This window comes from Chiloscyllium plagiosum, unplaced genomic scaffold, assembly GCF_037043375.1.
Source record: "Chiloscyllium plagiosum isolate Xiang-an unplaced genomic scaffold, Cpla_swu_hap1 HiC_scaffold_14, whole genome shotgun sequence".
Classification (NCBI taxonomy): domain Eukaryota; kingdom Metazoa; phylum Chordata; class Chondrichthyes; order Orectolobiformes; family Hemiscylliidae; genus Chiloscyllium; species Chiloscyllium plagiosum.
The window spans coordinates 71,765,227-71,791,849 of record NW_028270152.1 but is presented as its reverse complement, the minus strand read 5'-3'; the positions used below and the strand labels follow the sequence as shown (position 1 = coordinate 71,791,849).

General features: G+C 41.3%; 1 protein-coding gene across 2 annotated transcripts in view; it reads right to left on the bottom strand.

Moving 5' to 3' along the window:
• Nucleotides 1-26,623, bottom strand: part of dnah1 (dynein, axonemal, heavy chain 1) — a 422,195-nt gene that overhangs the window by 182,378 nt on the left and 213,194 nt on the right. For both annotated transcript variants that reach the window (XM_043708503.2, XM_087994517.1), the window contains 6 exons: nt 19,882-20,036; nt 18,754-18,931; nt 11,228-11,422; nt 9,582-9,701; nt 2,948-3,106; nt 865-966 (listed from right to left, as the gene is read on the bottom strand). In XM_043708503.2, the coding sequence (XP_043564438.2) occupies nt 865-966; nt 2,948-3,106; nt 9,582-9,701; nt 11,228-11,422; nt 18,754-18,931; nt 19,882-20,036 (909 nt within the window). The remainder of the gene's footprint in view (nt 1-864; nt 967-2,947; nt 3,107-9,581; nt 9,702-11,227; nt 11,423-18,753; nt 18,932-19,881; nt 20,037-26,623) is intronic.

The window sequence follows — 26,623 nt, the reverse complement described above, 5'->3', positions numbered from 1 at the left end:
AGGTGAATTAAGTACCAGAAACAAAATATTCAACAAAAAAATTCACTTAGAATGGCTACTTCGAAAATGGGGAGTATATTAAAATATGATTGGTAGAATCTTTTGAGCCTGCAGTGCCCACCACTGGCAATGGGACTATCTTCCTTCCAAAGCCATTTTTTTTGTGTCAAGTTGGGCAAATCTTTTTGTGTTGTACATACTCCACCATCAAGAGTTTTGTGCTAACTTGAATCTGTTGTTGTGAACTAGAGAAAGAAGCAGATTGCCTAACTGATGTTAACAATATGTCCTGAGATCATGCAAACCTATGAATTAGAAGCAGGAGGAAGTAATTCGATTAATCTGTCAGTGTCCAGAATTCCACAATCTTGTCCACACTAATAACATTTGAATTCCTTGTCAAAACAATTGCATACTATATACTGTAGTTGTTATAATTTTCAAATTGGCAGTTGCTTGATTATGTGGCTGATGCTGTTTATATGTAATGAACAGCAAAAAGTGACATGATCTGCCATGTCATAGCAGGTGCATTATACACAGAAGAACAAAAACCTGAAAATATTTAAATCTATCCTATCAGATATCTGGAGTCTGTGAATGAGTTCACAAGTTTCTGTACAGCAAATTGGTAATGTGGGAGCATGTTGCTTGCTGCCATCAAACCAAATTATTTTTAATAAAAATATGCACGAACGTGTGACACGTTCTTTGAGCTTTTATGGTATTTTCATTCACATCCATTTCAATCCACCTAGTAACAGATTTAATAAAATAATTCGAAGAAAAATATTCTTAAGTTATCCAAGGAGATCAGTTCAAGCATTGAATTTCCTAACACCACAGTCCCAGCAATTTACTTACTTCTCTCTCAACATCCTCATCTTCATGACTGGTGCTACTGAAACCAGCATCATCCAACTGGTAATCATATACCAGCCCATTTTCAGGGAAAGGAAGCACAATCTAGTAACATACAATGTGGTTATAGATTATTAATTTAAACATTTTAAATTATGCAACACCATTTTACAAAATTACAAAACGTAGTGACCGATCTTGTTCAATTTTCCTTAACTTTAGTTTAATCTGGGTGAGTAAAACAGACAGATGGTCAGTGTTCACACTATTGTTCACACTGCTGCAGTTTGGAAAGACAAATCAGGGCAAGACTTATACACTTAATGGTACGGTCGTGGGAGTGTTGCTGAACAAAGACATCTTGGAGTGCAAGTTCATAATTCCTTGAAAGTGGAATTGCAGATAGATAGATAAGTGAAAAAGGTGTTTGGTATGCTTGCATTGAGTATAGGAATTGGAGGTCATGTTGCAGCTGTACAGGACATTGGTTAGGCCACTTTTAAGAGTACTGTGCACTGTTTTAGTCTCCCTGCTGTAGGAAGGATGTTATGAAACTTGAAAGGGTTCATTAAAGGTTAGTGGGCAAAATTAAAAAACATGGTACAGAAGGTAAGAAATATTGGCATGGATTGATAATTGGTTGACAGGATGCAGAAAGTGGGAATAAATAGGTCTTTTCTCAGTGGCAGGCAATGGGGTACCATAAGGATCAGTACTTAGGACCCAGCTATTCATATTTTATATATAAATGACCTGGATGAGGGAACCAAATGCAACTTCCAAGAAGAAGTTGTGCACAGGGTGCAAGAAGGCTTCAAGGTTGTTTAGAGAAGTTGAGTGAGTTGGAAAACACATGGCAGATACATTACAATGTGACTAAATATGAAGTTATTTCCTTCGGGGTGAAAAACAGAATGGGAGAGCATTATTTAAATGATAATATATTGGCACACATGGTTGTATAAAGACTTCTGGGTGTTCTCGTACAACAGTTAATGAATGTATGAGACAGATATAACAAGCAATTAAAAAGACAAATAACATATTGGTCTTCATTGCAAGAGGATTTGAGTTCACAAATAGGTAACGTTTTATTAGTTATACATGGCTTTGGTGAGACCACATTTGGAGTTTTGCATGCAGTTTTGATCTCCCTACCCAAGATACAATCTACTTCCATAGCTGGAATATAATGGAGATTCACTATATTGATAGCAGTGATAGCAGGATTATCCTATGAGGAGATATTGGTTTGACTGGGTCTGTGTTCAATACAGTTCAGTAGGGTGAGATTGATCTAATTGAAATGTATAAAATTTGAACAATCCGGACAGACTAGATGCAGGGTAGACTATTTAGGACTCAGTTGAGGAAAATTGGTTTCACTCAAAGGTATAAATACTCTAGCGACTGGCATCTTCTATAATTCCCAATTTTCCATTAACATGGCTCGTGCTGTTTCTACACATTTGATGCTCTTGATGTGTTGTTCTAAAGTGCATTGAAAACAAACTTAATTACACTTTTATTAAGTCTCAAGAGGAATTTAAAGGTTAATGAACTGCAGGAGATCTAATGAAGTACTGTTTTCAGAGACTTTAGTCATACATGAATGCATCTTGATGGTAAGGAGAAAAGTAAAATATTAAACTACATTGATTATATTTCCTCCATATTGGAAACAGGCCTTTTGGCCCAGCAAGTCCACACCAACCTTCCAAAGAGTAACCCATCCAGACTCATTTCCCCATCCTATATTCACCCCTGACTAACACATCTAACACCATGGGCAATTTAGCACAGCCAATTCACCTGACCTGCACATCTTTGGATTGTGGGAGGAAACCGGAGCACCCGGAAGAAACCCACGCAGACACGGGGAGAATGTGCAAACTCCATATAGACAGTCACCCAAGGCTGAAATCGAACCTGGTCCCTAGTGCTGTGAGGCAGCAGTGCTAACCACTGAGCCACCGTACCCCCCCTTGAAAACAGAACATTGATGAGTTGAAGGGAGTGAAATAGAACTTATTGACTTTCCAAGGGTTCATAATCTCAATATGCCAATTCAATTAAACAAATGTACCTTTTCCTTTGCCATCTTCTGTCTCATCCAGTCACTGAAAGCAGCATAACTTGCAGCATCACCAGTGCAACCTATACTCCAGATCACGGAGAAAATAAACCAGGGCTCTATTAGGTCAGGTAGAAGTTTCAGTTTCTCACGTGGAGGGCCTCTGTCTCCCTGTTCAAAGAAAAACAAGATTTTTTATTAAGATTAAGAAACACATTTGAAATGTGAAATTGCATAGTATGAGAAACAACTAGATATGAAGAGTCATAAACAATATGGCATGAATAAATAAGTAATGATGGGTGATGCTAAGCTTTTAGGATGAGGCCAGAAGAAAAGATAGACAGTAAAGAATTCTAATATTTTCAAGTGTGGGAAAGTAATATACTTCACAAAAACATTATCAAACAACCTTGACATGGAGCTACGTAAGGGGTCATTAGATTAATAAGGTTTTAAGGAAAATCTTAAAGGAGAATAGAGAGACAGGCAAGTTTATGAAGGAATTCCAGAAATGAAAGTCTCTGCAGTTGAAGGCATATTTGCCAATGGTGAAATAATTATGATCTGTAATTGAGCTCAAATATAGTTGAATAGTTGCAGTCTGAAGGGAGCTGATAGAATATCTGAACAGGAGCAGGTTGTTCAGCCTATTTAGCATTCTCCCAACATTTAATATAATCACGGATGATCAAGCACTTTAATGCCTTTTATCCACACTATACCCATAAATTTTACACCATTGGTAATCATAATCTATGAATCTCTACTTTAAACATTCTCAAGGACTGAACTTCCACAGCCCATTGGGGTAGAGTTTTCCACAATTCACAATTCTCTCAGTAAAAAAAGAATTTCATCTTGGTGCTAAATAGCATCCTCCTAATTTCTAAGTTATGCCCCCTGTCTGAGAATAGGAAAACCACCTCACTTGCATCTACCCTGACTATCCTTTTAAGTATTTTGTAGTTTTCAATTAGATCATCTCTTATTCTTTGGAACTCGAATGAATAGAGATAGCAAAATGCAAAGCCATTGAGGAATTTGAAAGCAAGGATGGTATTTTGTAAATTGTAGTATTGTTCAATTGGAGTCAATACCAAGGAAGATGGACGATGGTACTTAGGGGGAGAATATTCAAACACTCAAGAAATACACTGGGAGGCTGGGTTCAAATTCAATCCAGCAGTTGGTAGAATTTAAATTTTTAAAAAGTCTGGAATTAAAAGTCAAAGATGACCATGAAAACATTGTTGATTGTCATAAGAATTCACCAGGTTCACTGCTGGCCCTTGAACCAAGGAAGTCTGTTGTTCTTATCCGCTCCAGGCTACATGTGACTCCCAGACCCAAATGAATATAGTTCACTCTTAATTGTCCTCTGACATGGTTGAATAAGACATAGTTGTTTGAAACCACTTTAAAGTCAAAACAAAAGACTGAAACCTAACAGACCACCTGGCATTGATTTGAACCAGGAATGACAACAGCAAAGGAGAAAGTGAGGACTGCAGATGCTGGAGATCAGAGTCAAGAGTGTGGTTCTGGAAAAACACAACTGGTCAGGCAGCATCCGAGGAGCAGGAGAATTAATGTTTTGAGCATAAGCCCTTCTTCAGGAATGAGGCCAAGGGGGCTGAGAGATAAATGGGAGAGGGATGGGGCTGGAAGAATGTGATAGGTAGATGAAGGTAGGGGTGAAGGTGATAGGTCGGAGAGGAGGTTGGAGCAGATAGGTGGGAAGGAAGATGGACAGGTAGGACAGGTCAAGAGCTCGGTGCCAAGTTAGAAGGTTAGATGCGGGATAAGATGGGGGGAAGGGGAAATGAGGAAATGGTGAAATCCACATTGATGCCATGTGGTTAGAGGGTTTCAAGATGGAAGATGAGGTGCTCTTCTGCCAGGCATTTGGCAATGGAGGAGGCCCAGGACCTGCATGTCCTTAGTGAAATGGGAGGAGGAGTTAAAGTGTTCGACTATGGGGCGGTGGAGTTGTTTCGTGCGTGTGTCCCAGAGATGTTCTCTGAAGTGTTCTGTAAGTAGGTGTCCTGTCTCCCCAATGTAGAGGAGACCATATTGGGAGCAAAGGATACAGTGAAAGACTTGTGTGGAAGTGTAGGTAAATCTCTGACGGATATGTGGGGAGGGAAATATATCCTTGCTGGTGGTGTCTGTTTGTAGGTGATGGAAATAGCAGAGGATGATGCGATGTATCCGGAGGTTGGTGAGTTGGAAGGATCGGTGTGGGGATGGGGTGGGGCGGTGGGGGTTCTGTCCTTGTTGTGGTCTAAGAGGTGGGGTTTGAGGGCAGAGGTACAGTCAGTGGAGGGCATCATTGACCACCTGGGAGGGGAAATTGAGGTCTTTGAAGAAGGAGGCCATCTGGTGTGTTCGGTGGTGGAATTGGAGCAGATGCAGCAGAGGCAGAGGAATTGGGAATAAGGGATAGCATTTTTACAGGAGGCAGCGTGGGAGGGGGTGTAGTCCAGGTAGCTATGGGAGTTGGTAGGTTTGTAGTACATGTCCATGTTGAGTCTGTCCCCATTTATAGAGATGGAGAAGTCCAGGAAGAGGAGGGAGGTGTCCGAGATGGTCCAGGAGAACTTAAGGTCAGGGTGGAACGTGACAACAGCAAAGTCAAACCTCAACATTCCTCTTCACTAACATTTTGGGAGTTGGAGTCAAGATTGTGAAAGCTGTCTCACAGACTAGTCATGCAACAGCCTGACATAGACATACTTATGCAGCAAGGTGTGAGGAGCCATCAAGAGAAAACAACATACTTGCCCTCATTCTTACCAATCTGATTGCTGCTAATGGATCTGTCATATAGTCATACAGCATGGAAACAGACCCTTTGGTCCAATTCATCACACTGATCAGACATCTCAATGTGACCTAGTCCCATTTGACAGCATTTGGCCCATATCCCTCTAACCCTTTCTATTCATATGCTCATTTAAATGCCTTTTAAATGTTGTAATTGTACTGTCTCCACAATTTCTTCTTGCAGGTTGTTCCATACACCCACCACCTTTTGCATCCATAACAGTTTCGACAGGAGTGATTATTGTACAGACCTTGTGGAGATGAATTCCCATTTTTACACTAAGGAAACCTTCCTTTGTGCAGTGTAGCACTACCAATATGCTAACTAAACAGGATAGATTTTGAACAAATTGATCAATTCAAGAATGGGTATCTATGAGAATTGTACTCAAACACAATCTGCAATCTTATTTGCCCCAGTCTACACTTAACATCAAGCCAAGGGATCAACATTGGTTCAATGGAGACTGCAGGACGGGATGACAGGCGCAGCACCAGGCATACTTAAAAATAAAGTGCTAACCTGGAGAAGCTCCACTCAGATCTACTTGCACAACGAACAACATAGGCAGCAAGTGATAGACAGAACTAAGCAATCTCACAACCAATGGATCTGCACTCCTACCATATCCAGTTGTGAATGTTGGTGGACAATTAAGCAACTCACTGGGAGAGGTGGCTCTTGTCTTTAATAATGACACACAATGCTGCCACTATTGCCAGTGACAGAGGAAGTGAGTGTTTAAGTTAGTGAATGGAATGCTGCAAAGCAGGCTGCTTTTTCTTGAAAAGTGTCAAGTTTCCTGACCATGTTTGGAGTTGCAGTCATCCAAGTAAGTGGAAAATATTCCAACATGCTCCTGAATTATGCCTTGTAGATACTGGACAGGTTTTGAAAGTCAGAAACTTAGCTACTCATTGCAGAATTCCTAGACTCTGTCCTGCTCTTGCAGCCATAGTATTTATATAGCTGTCCAGTTCAGTTTCTGGTCAATGGTAAGTCCTAGGATGCTGGTGGGGATTCTCTAATAGTAATACCACTGGATGTCATAAGGAGATGTTAAATTCTTCCTTGCTGGAGATTGTCTGGTGCTTGTGTGGCAGAAATGTTACTTGCCAGTTTTTACCCTAACTCTGAATGTTGCTGCCTCAGCATTTGGGGAGATAGTAATCATACTGAAGATTGTATAATCATGAGTAGACATCCTCACTTCTCACCTTATGATGCGGGGAAGATCATTGATGAAGCAATTGAAAATAATTGTGCCTAGGACACTGCGCAGAGGAACTCCTGCAATTATATCCTGATACTAAGCTGATTGGTCTCCAACAATTACAACTATTGTCCTTCGTACTAGGTATGACTCCAATGAGTGAAGCGTTTTCTCCCTAATTCCCAGTGACTCCAGCTTTGCTAGGGTTTTTAGAAGCCCTAATCAATTAAATGCTGCCTTCTGTCAAGGATAGTCACTCTCATCTTTTGAGTTCAGTCTTCGGTCGATGTTTGGACCAAGGCTGTAATGAGATCAGGTGCTAATCTCAATCCATTATGAAACCTAGTTATTGCCAAGCATTTGACGCTTCACAGAAAGTTGACCTCACCTTTCATCACTTTGCTGATAATCAAGGGTCAACTGTTTGGGTGATAATCGGACAGTTTAGTTTGCACCTGCTTTTTGTGGAGGGTTGGGGTGAATTTCAACAATGCCAAGTAGATGCCAGTGTTATAGCTGGATTGGAATAGATTGGTTAGGGGTGCAAGTCTTCAGCAATATAAACAGATGACAATGCTTTCAGTTGTATTCTTGATGTCAGGTGGAGCAAATTGAATTGGCTGAAAACTGGCATCTGTGATGCTGGGGAAGTCAGGAGGAGAAAGTGAGATGGTGGAGATCAGAGTCAAAATGTGTGGTGCTGGAAAAGCATACCTGGTCAGGCAGCATCCAAGCAGCAGGACGCATGACATTCCTGATGAAGAGCTTATGTTTGAAAAGTCAGGAGGAGGCCAAGATGGACCATCTGCTCAGCACTTCTGGCTGAAGATCCTTCAGGCTTGTATGCTGGGTTTTGAATTATGATATTTGTGAAGGCTCATCCTTCAATTAATTGTTTAATTGTCCATATTATTCATGACTGGATGTAGTAAGTCTGCAGATCTTAGATCTGATTTGTTGACTGTAGAATTACTGCTCTGTCTATCACAAGCTGCTTCTGTCTGGCATACAAGTACTGATATGTTATAACTTTAGCAGGTTTTTAAATACACACTGTGCTACTCTAGGCATGTTCTCCTGCACTCTTCACTTAATCAGGGTTAATCCTATTTAGCAGTGGTATAACATGCTGCAGGGCACCCTTCAATGTGAAGATGGGATTTCATCTTCACAGGGACAATGCAGTGCTCGCTCCAGTGATATTGTCAGGGATAGGTTGAACTGCGACAGATAGATCAGTTAAGATGACAGCAAGTGGGTTTTCAACTTCTGTACTTCTGTTATGTCTGCCTGACCAGTGGGACACAATGTATGCAGGGATGGTGAGTCTGAGACTTACTCCTGCTGAGTAGACTATATGTTCATGTGAATATGATTATTTCTAGTTTTGGCTTGACTGTTCTGTAGGACAGTTCTCCCAATGTTGGCACAAATCGTTAAGTACTAGTAAGGTGGACTTTATATGATCAAGTGTGTTGAGTGTGCCTCTATTTATCCAGATCTAATGCCTACTTGAAGCAGGATGATCCAATCAGTTTAATTTCTGCTATGCTCTGTCAAGGTTAAAAGTCAACCTTATGCTGTGGGGCTGGGGTCACATGTAGCCAACAGTGAATAATGGTAGATTATCTTCTCTAAATGACAATGGGAAACCGGGTGCATATTTATGAGAGCCTGTTAGTTTTATAGTCACCCACACTTACTGGTTTTATTCCAGGAACATTCAGTGGAAAATGATTAAAACAAGGGACTACGGGATTAAACTAGTAAAACGTAAACTTAGAACTAAAATGTAAACTTAGAAGATTTTCTTCTCACAGAGATCATTACATAGAATTAAGTTCTGGACACAGTGATGAAAGCAAAGCACCAAATCAGGTGAGAAAGGAATATGTTTCTGCATATCATGTTAACTGGTACCAGCACCATCAACCTGACTTCCCCATTCCCAACCTGGTTAACACTAAGTGATGGGAGATAAAACTGAGACTATAATTTCTTCTTCAACTATTAATGCTGGAAAATCATACATCCTTATAACACTCTGTATCAAGGAATATTTCTTACTCTTTCTTTGATTACTTTTATCTTTAACTTTAAATGCATGGTGCCTAGTTCTAAACATTCAACTACCAAAAACCATCTGCTTCTATCGTCTCTAAACACTTCCAGAATTTGGCATAACACGTAGTTATAATTATGAGATTCTCTGTTTGTAGGTTATTTTCAATCTTGAGAACAAGTTGTTGGCATACAGTAAGTCTGGATTTGCTGCAAACATTGAAAAGGGAACTGAAAATGTTCTAACTTTGAACAACATTACTGCATTTAGAAGGTAATTGGCTATTGAGTCCAGTCACCCCATGACCTAGATTTTATTTGATTATCCTCAGGATTTGTAAAGATTTCGCAGAACTTCTTTCCTAGATTGGTTTAAACACCTTTCCTTGATATTTCTGCCTTTTGCAGGTACTAATGTCTCTGGTTGGTAAGATGGATAGACATTATGATAGATTGCAAGCACATAACTGACAGTGCATCCTTTTGTCTGTTTGTGAAAAAGAAATATAAAGTTCTGAATAATTGATCTGTTATAATCTGACCTCTCTTAGGATCAAAGGCTTAAAGAAGCAATCCATCAGTTTGAGGAGACTGCAGGTAAGATTACTGTCCACTGAGGCGATCACCTCTTTCACTGTTACTCGCACAAAAAAGATTGACTCCTGTAAGAAAAGAAGGAGTAAAAACAGTTTAATCTATAAACCGGTTTATGTTGTGTCAATTAACAAAGGAGGACCAAGAAACCAACAACTAATCCTAGTTAGATGAGGCAGGACCATTCTCTGACATATCGAGTAATGTCTACATTTATGTTAATAGAATATGTACTGATAGCCTGGATAATTATGCATCCCATATGAACAGAACATAATCATTTCTAGCAAATTCTGCAGGAGTAAGTCATAAATGCATTTTCCATGTAAATTCCCAGCACATCATTTGGCAGTAACAGGCAGGGTTCTGCAGGTGAGGAAGTGGGACAGGGGAATACAATGCTTTTTAATGGACATAGTTATTTTCTCAAGCAAGAATTATATTTACAATGTATAGATTTATAATTGAAACATTGATGGTTCATAGATTTGCTGCTGCATGAAAGGGGGAAAAATTGCCCTGTTTCACAGTAGGGTATTTCTACTGAACATTGATATTGGACACCCAGCAGGAGATGGCAAAAATTGGTCAATGCAGCCAGACTACACAAAGATGGTGGCAAATACAACTAATGTCTGATGACCTGAATTATTTCACAAAATGGGTATTATATAGTTGAAAAAGAGACATTGTAGGACTATATATATATTAATCTGGATAAATGAAACTAATTGGATAATTGTTTCAAAGTGCTGACATACACAATGGATTGAATGATTTTATCACTCTATGCCTCTGAAATAGTGACTCAACAAGAGAGACACGAGGACTGTGTATAGGCAATGGGGGCTGTGGGGTGTTGGGCGGGAGGGTGAAACATATAAGAATAGGGAATGTATCCTCAACCAATCATATGCATGCTTATTGCCCTATTTACAGTGGCATATTTGTGTTGTGCAAATGTCCCATCTTTGAGAAACAGGCAATTTTATTAACATATTTAAATAAGCTTCCCTCAAGACAGTTAGGAACCTGATTTAAATTTAACAGTTGCCATGAACACAATCTGCTTGGCTACCATGAGGGAAAGGGAAGAAAAAATTATTTTGAGGTCCAGCCATTAAGTCTATGGGAACTCCATATTCCTGACCTTGCCAAGATTTCCTCTCACCAAGGATTTCCTGTAAACATAAGGTTTACATTCACTAGTCATACAGTGTCAAACAATTCTTCCTTCTTTTCAGTCTTCTTTCAAATTGCATTACAATATAACAAGCCATAATGATTCAACTAGGAACCCTGCATTTTTCCTTCCACCTTCCAGATCCAGGCTTAAACATTGGAAATGCTTTTGGTAATAGTGTTGCTTCAATTGTTATGCATTCTAAATTGAATGCATTATTTTTCACAGAATGGTGACAGATCAACCACCTGAGCATTCTCTAGCTTTGATATTTAGATACAGAGGTTGTGCAACTCCCTCTGCCATCACTCTGTTCCCAGGTCTATCTGTTTAATCTCAACCATATTTATAAATATTCAAGTACAGAAACATAACTTCTGAGTTTTTTTCAATGTCAAATTATTTGCTGACCTCCAGAAAACGGTGAAAGAGAGATTCCAGTTGACCTTTAAATGGTTCTATAGCTGGGGGAACTTGTCTCAGCCAGCATTCAGTAAATGGTTCCAATCCCAAAATACTAGGCTCCAAGTAGACCATCCCACAGCGAGATACGGTGGCAGGAGAGGCCACTGCCAAATCCTGTACTTCAAACATCATTGTCATCACCTCAAATATAAAAATACACAGATTACTCAGCGTTTTCTTACTCCCATTCTGGGTTCCAAGACACAAAATATATATCTTGCATTTATTTAAAATGTTATTTTGTGAATTAGTGGTATTGCATTCAAACATTTAGACAAAAATGGAAATATTCAGCAGGTCAGCCATTTCTGTGAGATGGGAGGGCAAAGTTAATGTTTTAGGTCGATGACTATTCACTATGGCCAGATCATGTTACAGCCAGATAGTTTGAGAGGGAACAGCCAGGGATGCAGAGACAGAAAGAAAAAACACAATAATAGAAAGACAATGATCTTTAAAGTGATTAGGTGGAGGCAGAAGGACCTTAAATGAAAGCTGTCATAATATTAAAATCAGAAAGGGATGCAATGAGAGACATTAGAGAATTAAAAGATGTGATATTTATAAATTACTTGGATGAGGGAGTGGAAGGATGGGTTAGTAAGTTTGCTGATGGCATGAAGATTGATGGAGTTGTGGATAGTGTGGAGGGCTGTTGTAGGTTGCAACAGGACATTGACAGGATGCAGAGCTGGGCTGAGAAGTGGCAGATGGAGTTCAACCTGGAAAAGTGTGAAGTGATTCATTTTGGAAGGTCAAATTTAAATACAGATTGCAGGGTTTAAGGCAGGATTCTTGGCAGTTTGGAGAAACAGAGGAATCTTGGAGTCCACCTGCAGCTGCAGCTCTATAAAGCCCTGGTTAGACCACACTTGGAATATTGTGTTCAGTGTAGGAAGGATATGGAAGCTTTAGAGAGACTGCAGAGGAGATTTACCAGGATGCTGTCTGGACTGGAGGGCATGTCTTACATAGAAGGGTTGAGGGAGCTAGGACTTTTCTCATTGGAGCAAAGAAGGATGAGAGGTGACTTGATAGAGATGTACAAGATGATGAGAGGCATAGATAAAGTGGACAGCCAGAGACTTGTTCCCAGGAAATGGCTATCACGGGGGGGCATAATTTTAAGGGGAATGGAGCGAAGTTTAAGGGAGCTGTCAGAGGTAGGTTATTTTCACAGAGTGATGGGTGCATGGAATGCACGGTCAGCAGTGGTGGTATCACGGTCAGATACATTAGGAATATTTAAACGACTCTTAGATTAGGAAAAAAGGTCGGCACAACATTGAAGGTCAAAGGGCCAGTAGTGTGCTGTATTGTTCTATGTTCTATGCATGTAACAGCAATGATAGGAGTTTCTGTTTGAAATCAATGGTGTCTTGCACTTTTTGGAATTCAATGTTGGTAGTAAAATTGACTGCCCTTTGTGGCTTATCTACGTAAAATGGTGTGTACCACTGAGCATTTGTAAATAGGGTATCAGTGACCTGCGTATGTAAAATTTGCTGCCACTGTGAGACACTGCCAATGTCCACGACTGATCCTGGGAAGGATCCAGAAGTGAAATTAAAATCTACTTTGACTTTAACAACTACTGGCAAGGCATGATGAATACTACTTCAAGTCTTCATATGCATTTAACAGGTCATCTTTCTTATAAATTTTATCCATAAATTCTATTATAAACTTCAAAATTTCTGCAATTTCCAACTTACTGCATCCCAGGAAATATTTTACTTCTGAAGAAGTAAAATACTGCAGAAATGATAACATTATTTCAAACTTGAGTTCCAAAGAAGCCTTTGGAAGTAAAACATTATTTCTTTCTTCACAGATGCTGCCAGATCTGCTGAGCGTCTTTTGCATTTTATGCTTTTATAACAATAGCGTGGAAATGGTATCAATCTCATTCTTCCTCTGGCCATGTGATTCAGACTCAGAGAACATCAGAGGATAATGAGATCCTGACAAGTTAAACTTCCATTTTGCACAATGGCTGCTTGGGTTTTAGCTTAATATCCAGAAACGTATCACAGCCTCTAATTTCATTTTGAGGCAATCATCATCTGTTACCCCATACTAAAATTTAATAACCAGCTGGAGAAAGATAAGCCATATTTTTTGATAAGCTTTTATTTACAGGGACATGTATTGCACATCATCAACCTCACAACCATAACTTTAACCAGCTCCTTTAAAAAGCACAGGTGAGTTCCCAATCAATGCACACTACCTGAATATATTGAAGATGGGGGGGGAGGGGGGTGCCGTGCAGCATAGTGGTTCAGTGGTTAGCCCTGCTGCCTCAAAGCACGGGGCACCCGGGTTCAATTCCAGCCTCAGACGATTGTCTGTGTGAAGTATGCACATTTTCTCCATGTCTGCGTGGTTTTCGTCTGGGTTCTGTGGTTTCCTCCCACTGTCCAAAGATGTGCAGGTATGGTGGATTGCCCATGCTAAATTACCCATAGTGGCCAGGGATGTGTAGGAGGCTAGGTGGATTAGCCATTTGAAATGCAGGATTACAGGGATAGAGGGGGGATTGAGTCCAGATGGGAAGCTCTTTGGAGAGTAGCTGTGGACCGAGGGGCCCAATGGTTTGTTTCGGATTCTATGGTATACAGTTAGCAACTCTATAATCAAGAAGAATAAGGAAAGTAAGTGCTATAAAAGACTACACTTGTAAGCTCCTATCAATGTTCCACACGATCCTGAATGGAAAATATATCATTTTCTTTTACTATTGGTGGGTCATATCATGGAACTCTCTAGTTTACAGCACTCTAGGTATACATACATCACATTGATTGCAGCTGATCAAGGAGGTGGCTCATGTCACTTTCTCAAGGACAATTAGGAGTGAGCAATAGCTTGCATCCCAAGATCAAATGAAATCAATGCCAAACGTCTGATCAAAGAGATTGGCTTAAAAAGCATCTTTAAAGGAGAGAGAACTTGAAACAAGAGAGTTAGAAGGAAATCCCTCAGGCCAAGGCAATTGAAAGCATAGCTGTAGAAGAAAGGGAATTATTACTTTTTTTCTGAGAATAGATATAAGCATATGAAAAAAAACTATATCACAGTGACATCCAATTACATGGAGCTGGAGTAAAATGTCTTCTCCTGGCATCTTATGTATAGTTATGTTCAATAAAGCCTGTTGCTGTTCATTTAGAAGAGTTTAGATCTCATCTTACAACAACAACCACCAATGATGAGCGATTGAATCAAACTCATTTATTTCCGGTTTCCATAGCCAAGTTAAATGTCAACTTGTCAGTTAGCAATCAATGAGTAAGATGGAGAAATGGGGCAAAATAATAGATTTTATATGCTTCTATTAAAGAACAGAAATATTTAAACACAACATTTTCTAATACACTCATATTTATATTGTAGTACAATTGTAAAACTTTACTCTTCTCTATGATTTCAGTAGAGGGAAGACAAATTATTCAGATTCATATTTAACTGCTGTGATGTTATTGACCAAGATGCTCTGAGTTTTGGAGATCATGGAGGCAAGAAGGCAAAGGCAATGCGCAAAGATTTAGTGTGATGTAGTGCCTGAAATGCATTGAGGTAGAGACGGAAGGATAAAGCTATGTCCTTTGATGACCACAGATCATTCAGCATCAGATAGGGTAAAGTCAGAGGGTATGGTGAATATATGGCAAAATGTAGATTAGATGGAGAAATATGGTTGGATGGAAGGTGAGACTGGTACAGTTGAGAACAGAAGTGAGTTAAACAGTCAGGGCGGGTACGGACAAGGTAGGACTAATAAATTAAACTGCATTTATTTCAATTCAAGGGGCCTAACAGGGAAGGCAGATGAACTCAGGGCATGGTTAGGAACATGGGACTGGGATATCATAGCAAGTACAGAAACATGGCTCAGGGATGGGCAGGACTGGCAGCTTAATGTTCCAGGATACAAATGCTACAGGAAGGATAGAAAGGGAGGCAAGAGAGGAGGGGGAGTGGTATTTTTGATAAGGGATAGCATTACAGCTGTGCTGAGGGAGGATATTCCTGGAAATACATCCAGGGAAGTTATTTGAGTGGAACTGAGAAATAAGAAAGGGATGATCACCTTATTCGGATTGTATTATAGACCCCCTAACGATCAGAGGGAAATTGAGAAACAAATTTGTAAGGAGATCTCATCTATCTGTAAAAATAATAGGGTGGTTATGGTAGGGGATTTTAACTTTCCAAATTTAGATTGGGACTGCCATAGTGTTAAGGGATTAGATGGAGAGGAATTTCTTAAGTGTGTACAAGACAATTTTCTGATTCATTATGTGGATGTACCTACTCGAGAAGGTGCAAAACTTGACTTACTTTTGGGAAATAAGGCAGGGCAGGTGACTGAGGTGCCAGTGGGGAAGCACTTTGGGGCCAGCGACCATAATTCCATTAGATTTAAAATAGTGATGGAAAAGGACAGACCAGATCTAAAAGTTGAAGTTCTAAATTGAAGGAAGGCCAATTTTGACAGTATTAGGCAATAACTTTCGAAAGCTGATTGGGGGCAGGTAAAGGGACAGCTGGAAAATGGGAAGCCTTCAGAAATGAGATAACGAGATTGCAGAGAAAGTATATTCCTGCCAGGGTGAAAGGAAAGGCTGGTAGGTATAGGGATTGCTGGATGACTAAAGAAATTGAGAGTTTGGTTAACAAAAAGAAGAAAGCATATGTAAGATATAGACAGATCGAGTGAATACTTAGAAGAGTATAAAGGAAGTAGGAGTATACTTAAGTGGGAAATCAGGAGGGCAAAAAGGGGACATGAGATAGCTTTGGCGAATAGAATTAAGGAGAATCCAAAGAGTTTTTACAAATACATTAAGGACAAAAGAGTAACGAGGGAGAGAATAGGGCCCCTCAAAGATCAGCAAGGCAGCCTTTGCTTGGAGCGGCAGAAAATGGGGCAGATACTAAACAAGTATTTTGCATCAGTATTTACTGTGGAAAAGGATATGGAAGATATAGACTGTAGGGAAATAGATGGTGACATCTTGCAAAATGTCCATATTACAGAGGAGGAAGTGCTGGATGTCTTGAAACACATAAAAGTGGATAAATCCCCAGGACCTGATCAGGTGTACCCGAGAACTCTGTAGGAAGCTAGGGAAGTGATTGCTGGGCCTCTTGTTGAGATATTTGTATCATCGATAGTCACAGGTGAGGTGCCGGAAGACTGGAGGTTGGCTAACATGGTGCCACTGTTCAAGAACGGTGGTAAGGACCAGGGAACTGTAGACCAGTGAGCCTGACGTCAGTGTTGGGCAAGTTGTTGGAGGGAATCCTGAGGGACAGGATGTACATGTATTTGGAAAGGCAAGGACTGATTAAGGGTAGTCAACGTGGCTTTGTGTGTGAGAAATCATGTCTCACAAACTTGATTGAATTTTTTGAAGAAGTAACAAAGAGGATTGATGAGGACAGAGCGTTAGATGTGATCTACATGGATTTCAGTAAGGCGTTTGACAAGGTTCCCCATGGGAGACTGATTAGCAAGGTTAGATCTCACGGAATACAGGGAGAATTGGCCATTTGGATACAGAACTGGCTCAAAGGTAGAAGACAGAGGGTGGTGGTGGAGGATTGTTTTTCAGACTGGAGGCCTGTGACCAGTGGAAGGCCACAAGGATTGGTGCTGGGCCCTCTACTTTTTGTCATTTACATAAATGATTTGGATGCAAGCATAAGAGGTACAGTTAGTAAGTTTGCAGATGACAGCAAAATTGGAGGTGTAGTGGACAGTGAAGAGGGTTACCTCAGATGACAACAGGATCTTGACCAGATGGGCCAATGGGCTGAGAAGTGGCAGATGGAGTTTAATTCAGATAAATGCGAGGTTCTGCATTTTGGGAAAGCAAATCTTAGCAGGACTCATACACCTACTGGTAAGGTCCTAGGGAGTGTTGCTGAACAAAGAGACCTTGGAGTAGAATAGTGAAGAAGGTGTTAGGTGTGTTTTCTTTTATTGGTCAGAGTATTGAGTACAGGAGTTGGGAGGTCATGTTGCGGCTATACAGGACATTGGTTAGGCCACTGTTGGAATATTGCGTGCAATTCTGGTCTCCTTCCTATCGGAAAGATGTTGTGAAACTTGAAAAGGTTCAGAAAAGATTAACAAGGATGTTGCCAGGGTTGGAGGATTTGAGCTATGGGGAGAGGCTGAACAGACTGGGGCTATTTTCCCTGGAGCGTCGGACGCTGAGAGGTGAACTTATAGAGGTTTACAAAATTATGAAGAGCATGGTTAGGGTAAATAGACAAAGTCTTTTCCCTGAGTCGGGGAGGCCAGAACTAGAGGGCATAGGTTTAGGGTGAGAGGGAAAATATATAAAAGAAGACTAAGGGGCAACGTTTTCACACAGAGGGTGGTACGAGTATGGAATGAGCTGCCAGAGGAAGTGGTGGAGGCTGGTACAATTGCAACATTTAAGAGGCATTTAGATGGGTATATGAATAGGAAGGGTTTGGAGGGATATGGGCTGGGTGCTGGCAGGTGGGACTAGATTGGGTTGGGATATCTGGTCGGCATGGACAGGTTGGACTGAAGGGTCTTTTCCATGCTGTACATCTCTATGACTCTATGAGAGGGGAAGAAAGTGGGCCATCAATTCCCTTGAATGGATCCTGTTTTCAATAAAGGAAGAAAAAAAGTTTCTTGTTAAAGTGATTCCCATACAAAGCCTTGAAATGTTGCTGTTGATTTCCTCACCCACCTCCAGCCAAGCTGTAGTGATTGCAAGGAGGTCAGCCAATTGGACCTCATAGAATATGTTAATCTGGTCTAATTAGGGAGTTCTGTCTGACAGATTAAAAAAAGGAGTGTAAGAGATTCTGGCACTCTGAGAGCTGTCTCCAAAAGGGTAGTATTAGAGTCAAGGACACTCCACATGTAAATAAAGGGTTACTTGATAATGGGATACTGGCCTGTGTGGAGTTATTATACAAGCAACTTTTGTGGCATTTGCAGATCTCACCTTCCCTTTGCTGGAGAACAGAATCTCACTCCACTGATTACAGCAATCTATGGAGTGAAGAGAAACCTAAATTCATTATGAAACTTCTCCATCTTCAGCCATCCACCTTCAATTATTTCTAAATTCCACTTTTGAATTGCCCTTTAAATCCTGAAGTTTAGATTGAGCTGTAACAAAGCATCCACAACTTCATGGAGTACAGAATGTCCCAACTCTGATTGAAGAAATTCCTCTTCAAATAATTGGTCTCTTACACTCTGTAGGTCCTCAGCACAAAAAAAGAATTAAAATGTCATAAGCAGAGGGATGGAAGTTCCTTCTGCATTTACCACACAATATCAGATCAGTCTGCCCCAATGCAAATCCTAGCGAATGTTGGAGCCTAGCTGTAAGTGAGCCAATGACCAATTTCCAAATTATGGAATTAACCCACAAAGTTTTTTGGTTTCATTACTTCTTTTTTCCTACCTCAGTGAGTTTGATGATTTCTCCAGAGCTGAGGCATAGTTTCTTGTTATCATCCAGGACAGTATTCATGTTTTCAATCCACACTGCATCAACAGGCCCATCAAACATGTACCATTTTTTTACACGGTCAGTGGCTGCAGATCCACCCCGTATTAAAGATGATAGAATGCCATCTGTCCTATTATAGAGGCAAAGAACAGTTTGTGTAGAAATTGGCCTCTTGCTAAAGCATGGTACAATTCACACTCAATAATGCTTATTTCTTGATAAACATTTATTTTCACATTTAAAAACTTGTCTCCATGAACTGTGCCTGCTGCATTATGAAAGATCTATCTTTCATTTAAGTTATTAAACTAAGCCCCATCTACTCAGGGGTTCATGTAAAGGATCCCATAGCATATTGGGAAAAAAAGAAAAAGGAATTCTCTGGTTTCTTGGCCAATATTGCCTTTAATTATCTTCAGTAAAACGGATTATCTGGCCACCCGTGAATTGCTGTTTGTGGGATACTGACAATATGCAAATTGTGCACATTGTAAAAAATGATTACACTTCACAAAAGTACTTAATTAGATTTAAATTGCTTTGGAGCATCATAAAAATGTAAAACATATATGGCCCAGCAAGTCAGTATGACGATAGCTGATCTTGGACTTAATTCCACTTTCTCACTCATATCCCTTAATTTACTGAGAGAACAAAGGCTGTGTACCACAGTCTTAAATATATTCAATGACAAATCATCCACAACCTTATGGAATCACAACTCGTTGAATGAAAAATTCCTTTTCAACTCAATCCTAAATGATTGGTCCCTAACCTGAAACCCAATTTCTTTGTTCTAAATTTCTTGGTCAATATCAACCTGATAGCATGAAAGCCCTATAAAAACACAAGGCTTCCTTTTTTAGTACAGCATATTGCTTTAAATTCCTGAATTCAAGTAGCTTAATAGAATTTACACTTTACGCTTTAAACTGATTCTTGATCAGTTTCTATGATTTTCATTACTAGTAACATTGCATTCTGCAGTAAAATTGTAATTTTGCAGTGTTATTGCATTATGTAGAGACTATGCTACAATTTCGCTGTGGTAATGGTTTAATATGAACCAACCATACTTACCATTCATGAGTTAAAAGATCGAATTCCCCATATAGTTGACCCATGGTGATGGATTTAGGGTTGAGGACAAACACAGAGACTTTTTCATAATTTTCTCCACTGCTAGACATCTGCCCTCTTAAGGCTGACATTGCTGCTGCTAGAACTTCATAACACTAGGTAAAGAAGTAACAAAAATAAAAGCGGGATTTGAATATTATAGAGGAAGTTTATTTCTTTCGTCTGTAAAATAAATGCCAATTTATGTTAGCTGACTGCTTGTCAGCAGATTTAAATTATAGCATCATGCTCTAACAAAAGTCAGGTATTCACATTTTTATTTGTTTGCCACTTCCAATTGTGGTTGGTTTGTCATTGTAAATTATATAGAACTATTATGTCCAATTATTTATAAATACATTTAGCTGTGAGATAATCAAGTTACTCTACACTCAACATGGTAAGTGTTAATTTTTAATTAGCGTTTAAATGCTGAATAAAGACAAACACATCTGTAAATTATCAGCAGTGGCACCATTTTGGCATTACTCATATGTATCCAAACATTCACTCTGCATATTATGCTGAAATTCATTCTCTTGTGTTTGTGTCAACAGATTGCAAAATGATTCAGCTAGTGCCAGGATGAAACAGAAAGCATTCCCACCAGATAAGCATCAGTCGAGCATCAGTATGGAAACATCTGATTCAAGGAAATCAGATAAGCTGGAGGAGTGGTGACAAGAGAATAAACATCAATGAAGAGAAACAAATAGAGGAGAGAACAGATAAACATAAATGAACAGAGATGAACAGGTGAATAGAGAGTTAAAGGCTTGGGATCATGCGTATACCATTCAGCTCATCTGTTCTGCCTTTCAATGAAATCATAGCTGATTGGATAACCTTTATATAACCTCCATTTTACTGCCTTTTTCCAGTAACCCTTGATTTTTAATCAATCTCAGCCTTGAATATACTTAACGATACAGAATTGACAATCTTCTTGTGATAAAGAATTCCACAGATTCACAACCCTCTGAAAGAAGAAATTCTTTCCTGGCATGGTGGCTCACAGTGCCAGGGACCCGGGTTTGATTCCTGCCTCGGGTGACTGTCTGTGTGGAGTTTGCACATTCTCGAGGGTTTACACCCCTCTGCGAGGGTTTCCTCCCATAAACCAAAGATATGCCGGTTAGGTGAACTGGCCATGCTAAATTGCCCATTGTGTTCAGGGATGCGAAGGTTAGGTGCATTAGTCGGGGTAAATATAAGATAATAGGGTCTGGGTGGGTACTCTTCAGAGGGTCAGTGTGGACTGTTGGGTCAAAGGGCCTGTTTCCACACAGTAGGCATGCTATGATTCTATCTATCTCTGTCCCTAGAGGGCAAACAGATTATGTCTTCTGATCCGAAACTTTCTCACAAGGTAGAACAATGTCTTTGCAGCTATACTGTCAAGTCCCCTAAGAAACTTGCATGATTCAGTAGGTCGCCTCTCATTCTTCTAAACTCCAATGAGTTTAGACCAACAGACTCAACCTCTTTACTCAAAAGACAATCCTTCTTTACCTGAGATCAACTTAGTCAACCTACTCTGGACTGCCTACAAATATCAGTATAAATTTCCTTTGATAAAACACTATTCCCCCTGTGGTCTAACTACTGCCTTGTATACTAGGAGAAAGTGAGGACTGCAGATGCTGGAGATCAGAGCTGAAAAATGTGTTGCTGGAAAAGCACAGCAGGTCAGGCAGCATCCAAGGAGCAGGAGAATCGATATTTCGGACATAAGCCCTTCTTCAGGAATGAGAAAGGTGTGCCAAGCAGGCTAAGATAAAAGGTAGGGAGGAGGGACTTGGGGGAGGGGCATTGGGAATGCAATATGTGGAAGGAGGTTAAGGTGAGGGTGATAGGCCGGAGAGGGGGTGGGGGCGGAGAGGTCGGGAACAAGATTGCAGGTCAAGAAGACGGTGCTGAGTCCGAGGGTTGGGACTGAGATAAGGTGGGGGGAGGGGAAATGAGGAAGCTGGAGAAATCTGCATTCATCCCTTGTGGTTGGAGGGTTCCTAGGCGGGAGATGAGGCACTCTTCCACCAGCCGTCGTGTTGCCATGGTCAGGCGATGGAGGAGGCCAAGTACCTGCATATCCTTGGCGGAGTGGGAGGGGAAGTTAAAGTCTTCCGCCACAGGGTGGTTGGGTTGGTTGGTGCGGGTGTCCCAGAGGTGTTCTCCGAAACCTTCCGCAAGTAGGTGGCCTGTCTTCCCAATGTAGAGGAGGCCACATCGGGTGCAGCGGATGCAGTAAATGATGTGTGTGGAGGTGCAGGTGAATTTGTGACGGTTATGGAAGGATCCCTTGGGGCCTTGGAGGGAAGTGAGGGGGGAGGTGTGGGCGCAAGTTTTGCATTTCTTGCGGTAGCAGGGGAAGGTGCCGGGAGTGGAGGTTAGGTTGGTGGAGGGTGTGGACCTAACGAGGGAGTGGTCTTTCCGGAATACTGATAGGGGAGGGGAGGGAAAGATATCCTTGGTGGTGGGGTCTGTCTGGAGGTGGCGGAAATGACGAAGGATGATACAATGTATCTGGAGGTTGGTGGGGTGGTAGGTGAGGACCAATGATGTTCTGTCCTGATGGCGATTGGAGGGGCAGGGTTCAAGGGCAGAGGAGCAGGAAGTGGAGGAGATGCGGTGGAGAGCATCGTCAACCACGTCTGAGGGGAAATTGCGGTCTTTGAAGAAGGAGGCCACCTGGGTTGTTCAGTATTGGACTTGGTCCTCCTGGGAGCAGATGCGGCAGAGGCGAAGGAATTGGGAATATGGGATGGCATTTTTACAGGTGGCAGGATGGGAGGAGGTGTAATCTAGGTAGCTGTGGGAGTCGGTCGATTTATAGTAAATTTATAGTCGATTTATAGCTTCGTCGGTTATGTGGAACAGTCCATCTTCCGCAGCTACACTGGCACCACCCCCCACCTTTTCGTCTGCTACATTGATGACTGTATCGGCGCTACCTCGTGCTCCCACGAGGAGGTTGAACAGTTCATCCACTTTACTAACACCTCCCACCCCGACCTCAAATTTACCTGGACTGTCTCAGACTTCTCCCTCCCCTTCCTAGACCTCTCCACTTCTATCTCCGGCGACCCACTCAACACGGACATTTACTATAAATCGATTGACTCCCACAGCTACCTAGATTACACCTCCTCCCACCCTACCCCCAGTAAAAACGCCATCCCACATTCGCAAATCTTTGCCTCCGCCGCATCTGCTCCCAGGAGGACCAAGTCCAATACCGAACAAACCAGATGGCCTCCTTCTTCAAAGACCGCAATTTCCCCTCAGACGTGGTTGATGATGCTCTCCACCGCATCACCTCCACTTCCCGCTCCTCCGCCCTTGAACCCCATCCTTCCAATCGCCACAGGACAGAACCCCACTGGTCCTCATCCTTCGTCATTTCCGCCACCTCCAGACAGACCCCACCACCAAGGATATCTTTCCCTCCCCTTCCACTATCAGCGTTCCAGAAAGACCACTCCCTCCACGACTCCCTCGTCAGGTCCACACCCCCCCATCAACCCAACCTCCACTCCCGGCACCTTCCCCTGCAACCGCAAGAAATGCAAAACTTGCGCCCACACCTTCTCCCTTACTTCCCTCCAAGGCCCCAAGGGATCCTTCCATATCCACCACAAATTCATCTGCACCTGCACCTTCAGACACATCATTTACTGCATCCACTGCACCCGATGTGCCCTCCTCTACATTGGGGAGACAGGCTGCCGACTTGCGGAAGGTTTCAGAAAACACCTCTGGGACACCCGCACCAACCAACTCAACCGCCCCGTGGCGGAACACTTTAACTTCCCCTCCCACTCCGCCAAGGACATGCAGGTCCTTGGCCTCCTCCATCGCCAGACCATGGCAACACGACGACTGAAGGAAGAGCGGCTCATCCTCCACCTAGGAACCCTCCAACCACAAGGGATGAATGCAGATTTCTCCAGCTTCCTCATTTCCCCTCTCCCACCTTATCTCAGTCCCAACCCTCGGACTCAGCTCTGCCTTCTTGACCTGCAAACTTGTTCCCGACCTCTCCGTCCCCACCCCACTCCGGCCTATCACCCTCACCTTAACCTCCTTCCACCTATTGCATTCCCAATGCCCCTCCCCCAAGTCCCTCCTCCCTACCTTTTATCTTAGCCTGCTTGGCACACCTTCCTCATTCCTGAAGAAGGGCTTATGTCCGAAATATCGATTCTTCTGCTCCTTGGATGCTGCCTGACCTGCTGCGCTTTTCCAGCAACACATTTTTCAGCTACTGCCTTGTATACGTTTGGTAAGACTTCCTTATTTTTAATTCCATTCCATTTGAAATAAAGGCCAAATTTAATTAGCCTTCACTATTATTTGTTGAAATTTATGCTAGCTTTTTGTGATTTATGCACAAGAACACCTAAAACATTCTGTGCTATAACTTTCTGCCGTGATTCTCCATTTAAATAATATTCAGCTCCTCCATTCTCCCAGACAAAGTGCATAACCTCACGTTTTGTCCCATGACATTTCATCTTCTAAGTTTGTGCTCACTTACTTAACCTGTTTACATCCCTCTGTAGACTCTTTGTGTCATCCTGTTTTTCAGTTAGGAAACTGTCAATCTATAATTGTGGTCCCAACACTGATTTCTGTGACACTCCACTTTACACATTGCCATTCTGAAAATTCCCTCTCCCAACTCTTTGCAAAACCCTTCACAAATACCCTTAGAGACCCCTGCATAAAATGGTTCAGAATAGATTTCAGTGCTGCTGTACCATCTCTATCAGCAGGTAGGAGAGTATCAGGAACCTACGGAGCACCAAAAATGAATAGCAAGTTCAAGGTACACGTCAAGAGAGTTTTTGCAGACAGAGAGTCTAAGTGCATATGCAGAGCTCAATATGACTATGCATTGGGCTTCAGAAATTTAAGGTGCTCATTTCCACTATCAGGAAGTTAGTGAACAAGCTTGAGTTGATATTAATAACTGGCACCAAGTTCTTGGTGGTGATCAAAGATTTCTGGTCACTGTCAAGTGGCATCTCGTAGCCACATATGACAACATTATAACAGTCAGATGAAGATCGATCTTTCAGAACAAAGATCCATCTGGCCTAGCCGGTTCCCTCAGAAAGGGAACAGCAAGGGATGATAGCATTGTGGTTATATTACCAAACTAATAATCCATCCTATTGGATCAAAGCTACATAGACATGTGTTCAAATGGAACAAGACAGCTGGGTATTTTAACTTTATTGATTTAATCAATAAAGAATAGAAAACTAGTTGAGTAATGGTGGCCATGAAATAAGCAGATTGAAGAAAAAGTCCATCAGGCTTTCTACTTCCCTTTAGGAAAGAAAATCTGTCATTCTAACCCAGTCTGGCTCACTTTATGCTGCTCAGAGTGAAAAGCATTACACTGAAGATCCAAGTAGTCCATGGTTTATTCCAGGGTTCCAGCAGTTCTCACTTCACATGAAGGCTCACATAGCTCAGCTAAGAGAGTGTCAAAGTAAAGATTGAAAAGATCCTGCTTCAACACTAGGTTTCTGCAGCTCTAGTATCCAAGGAAGGTTCAAAAAAGTTGAGTGGGGAGTGTGTTAAACTGAAAGCTCATTGTTCAATCCCAAAGTGTAGCAGCTCTTGTTCTGCATTAACACCAAAAGAGTTTACAGTTAGAAGAATGTTGTATAGAAAATTGAAAGATTCTTGGTTGAATCCTGAGTTTCAACATCTTTTCTTCTAAGTGACTGAATAATGATTAACATTAATGCTTTTTGTTAGCTTCTCCAAAGACTATAAGGAAGCACTGTGTAGACTAAAATAAATTGAAGAGCTTACAGCCATTGGTTCATCTCAGGTTTCAACAGCTCACATTCTGAATGAATGCTCAAATACTTCAGTTAGGAAACTGTCAAACTTAAAATCTAATGGTCCCTAGTTCTCTCAGAAGTTTCAGGTGATCTTACTCCATACTGGTAGGTATAGGGAATGCTGGATGACTAAAGAAATTGAGGGTTAGGTTAAGAAAAAGAAGGAAGCATATGTCAGTTATAGACAGGATAGATCGAGTGAATACTTAGAAGGGTATAAAGGAAGTAGGAGTATACTTAAGAGGGAAATCAGGAGGGCAAAACGGGGACATGAGATCGCTTTGGCAAATAGAATTAAGGAGAATCCAAAGGGTTTTTACAAATATATTAAGGACAAAAAGGTAACTAGGGAGTGAATAGGGCCCCTCAAAGATCAGCAAGATGGCCTTTGTGTGGAACAACAGAAAATGGGGGAGATACTAAATGAATATTTTGCATCAGTATTTACTGTGGAAAAGGATATGGAAGATATAGACTGTAGGGAAATAGATGGTGACATCTTGCAAAATGTCCATATTACAAAGGAGGAAGTGCTGGATGCCTTGAAACACATAAAAGTGGATAAATCTCCAGGACCTGATCAGGTGTACCCAAGAGCTCTGTGGGAAGCTAGAGAAGTGATTACTGGGCCTCTCGCTGAGATATTTGTATCATCGATAGTTACAGGTGAGGTGTTGGAAGACTGGAGGTTGGCAAAAGTGGTGCCACTGTTTAAGAAGGGCGGTAAAGACAAGCCAGGGAACTATAGACCGATGAGCCTGACCTCATTGGTGGCAAGTTGTTGAGGGAATCCTGAGGGACAGGATGTACATGTATTTGGAAAGGCAAGGACTGATTCGGGA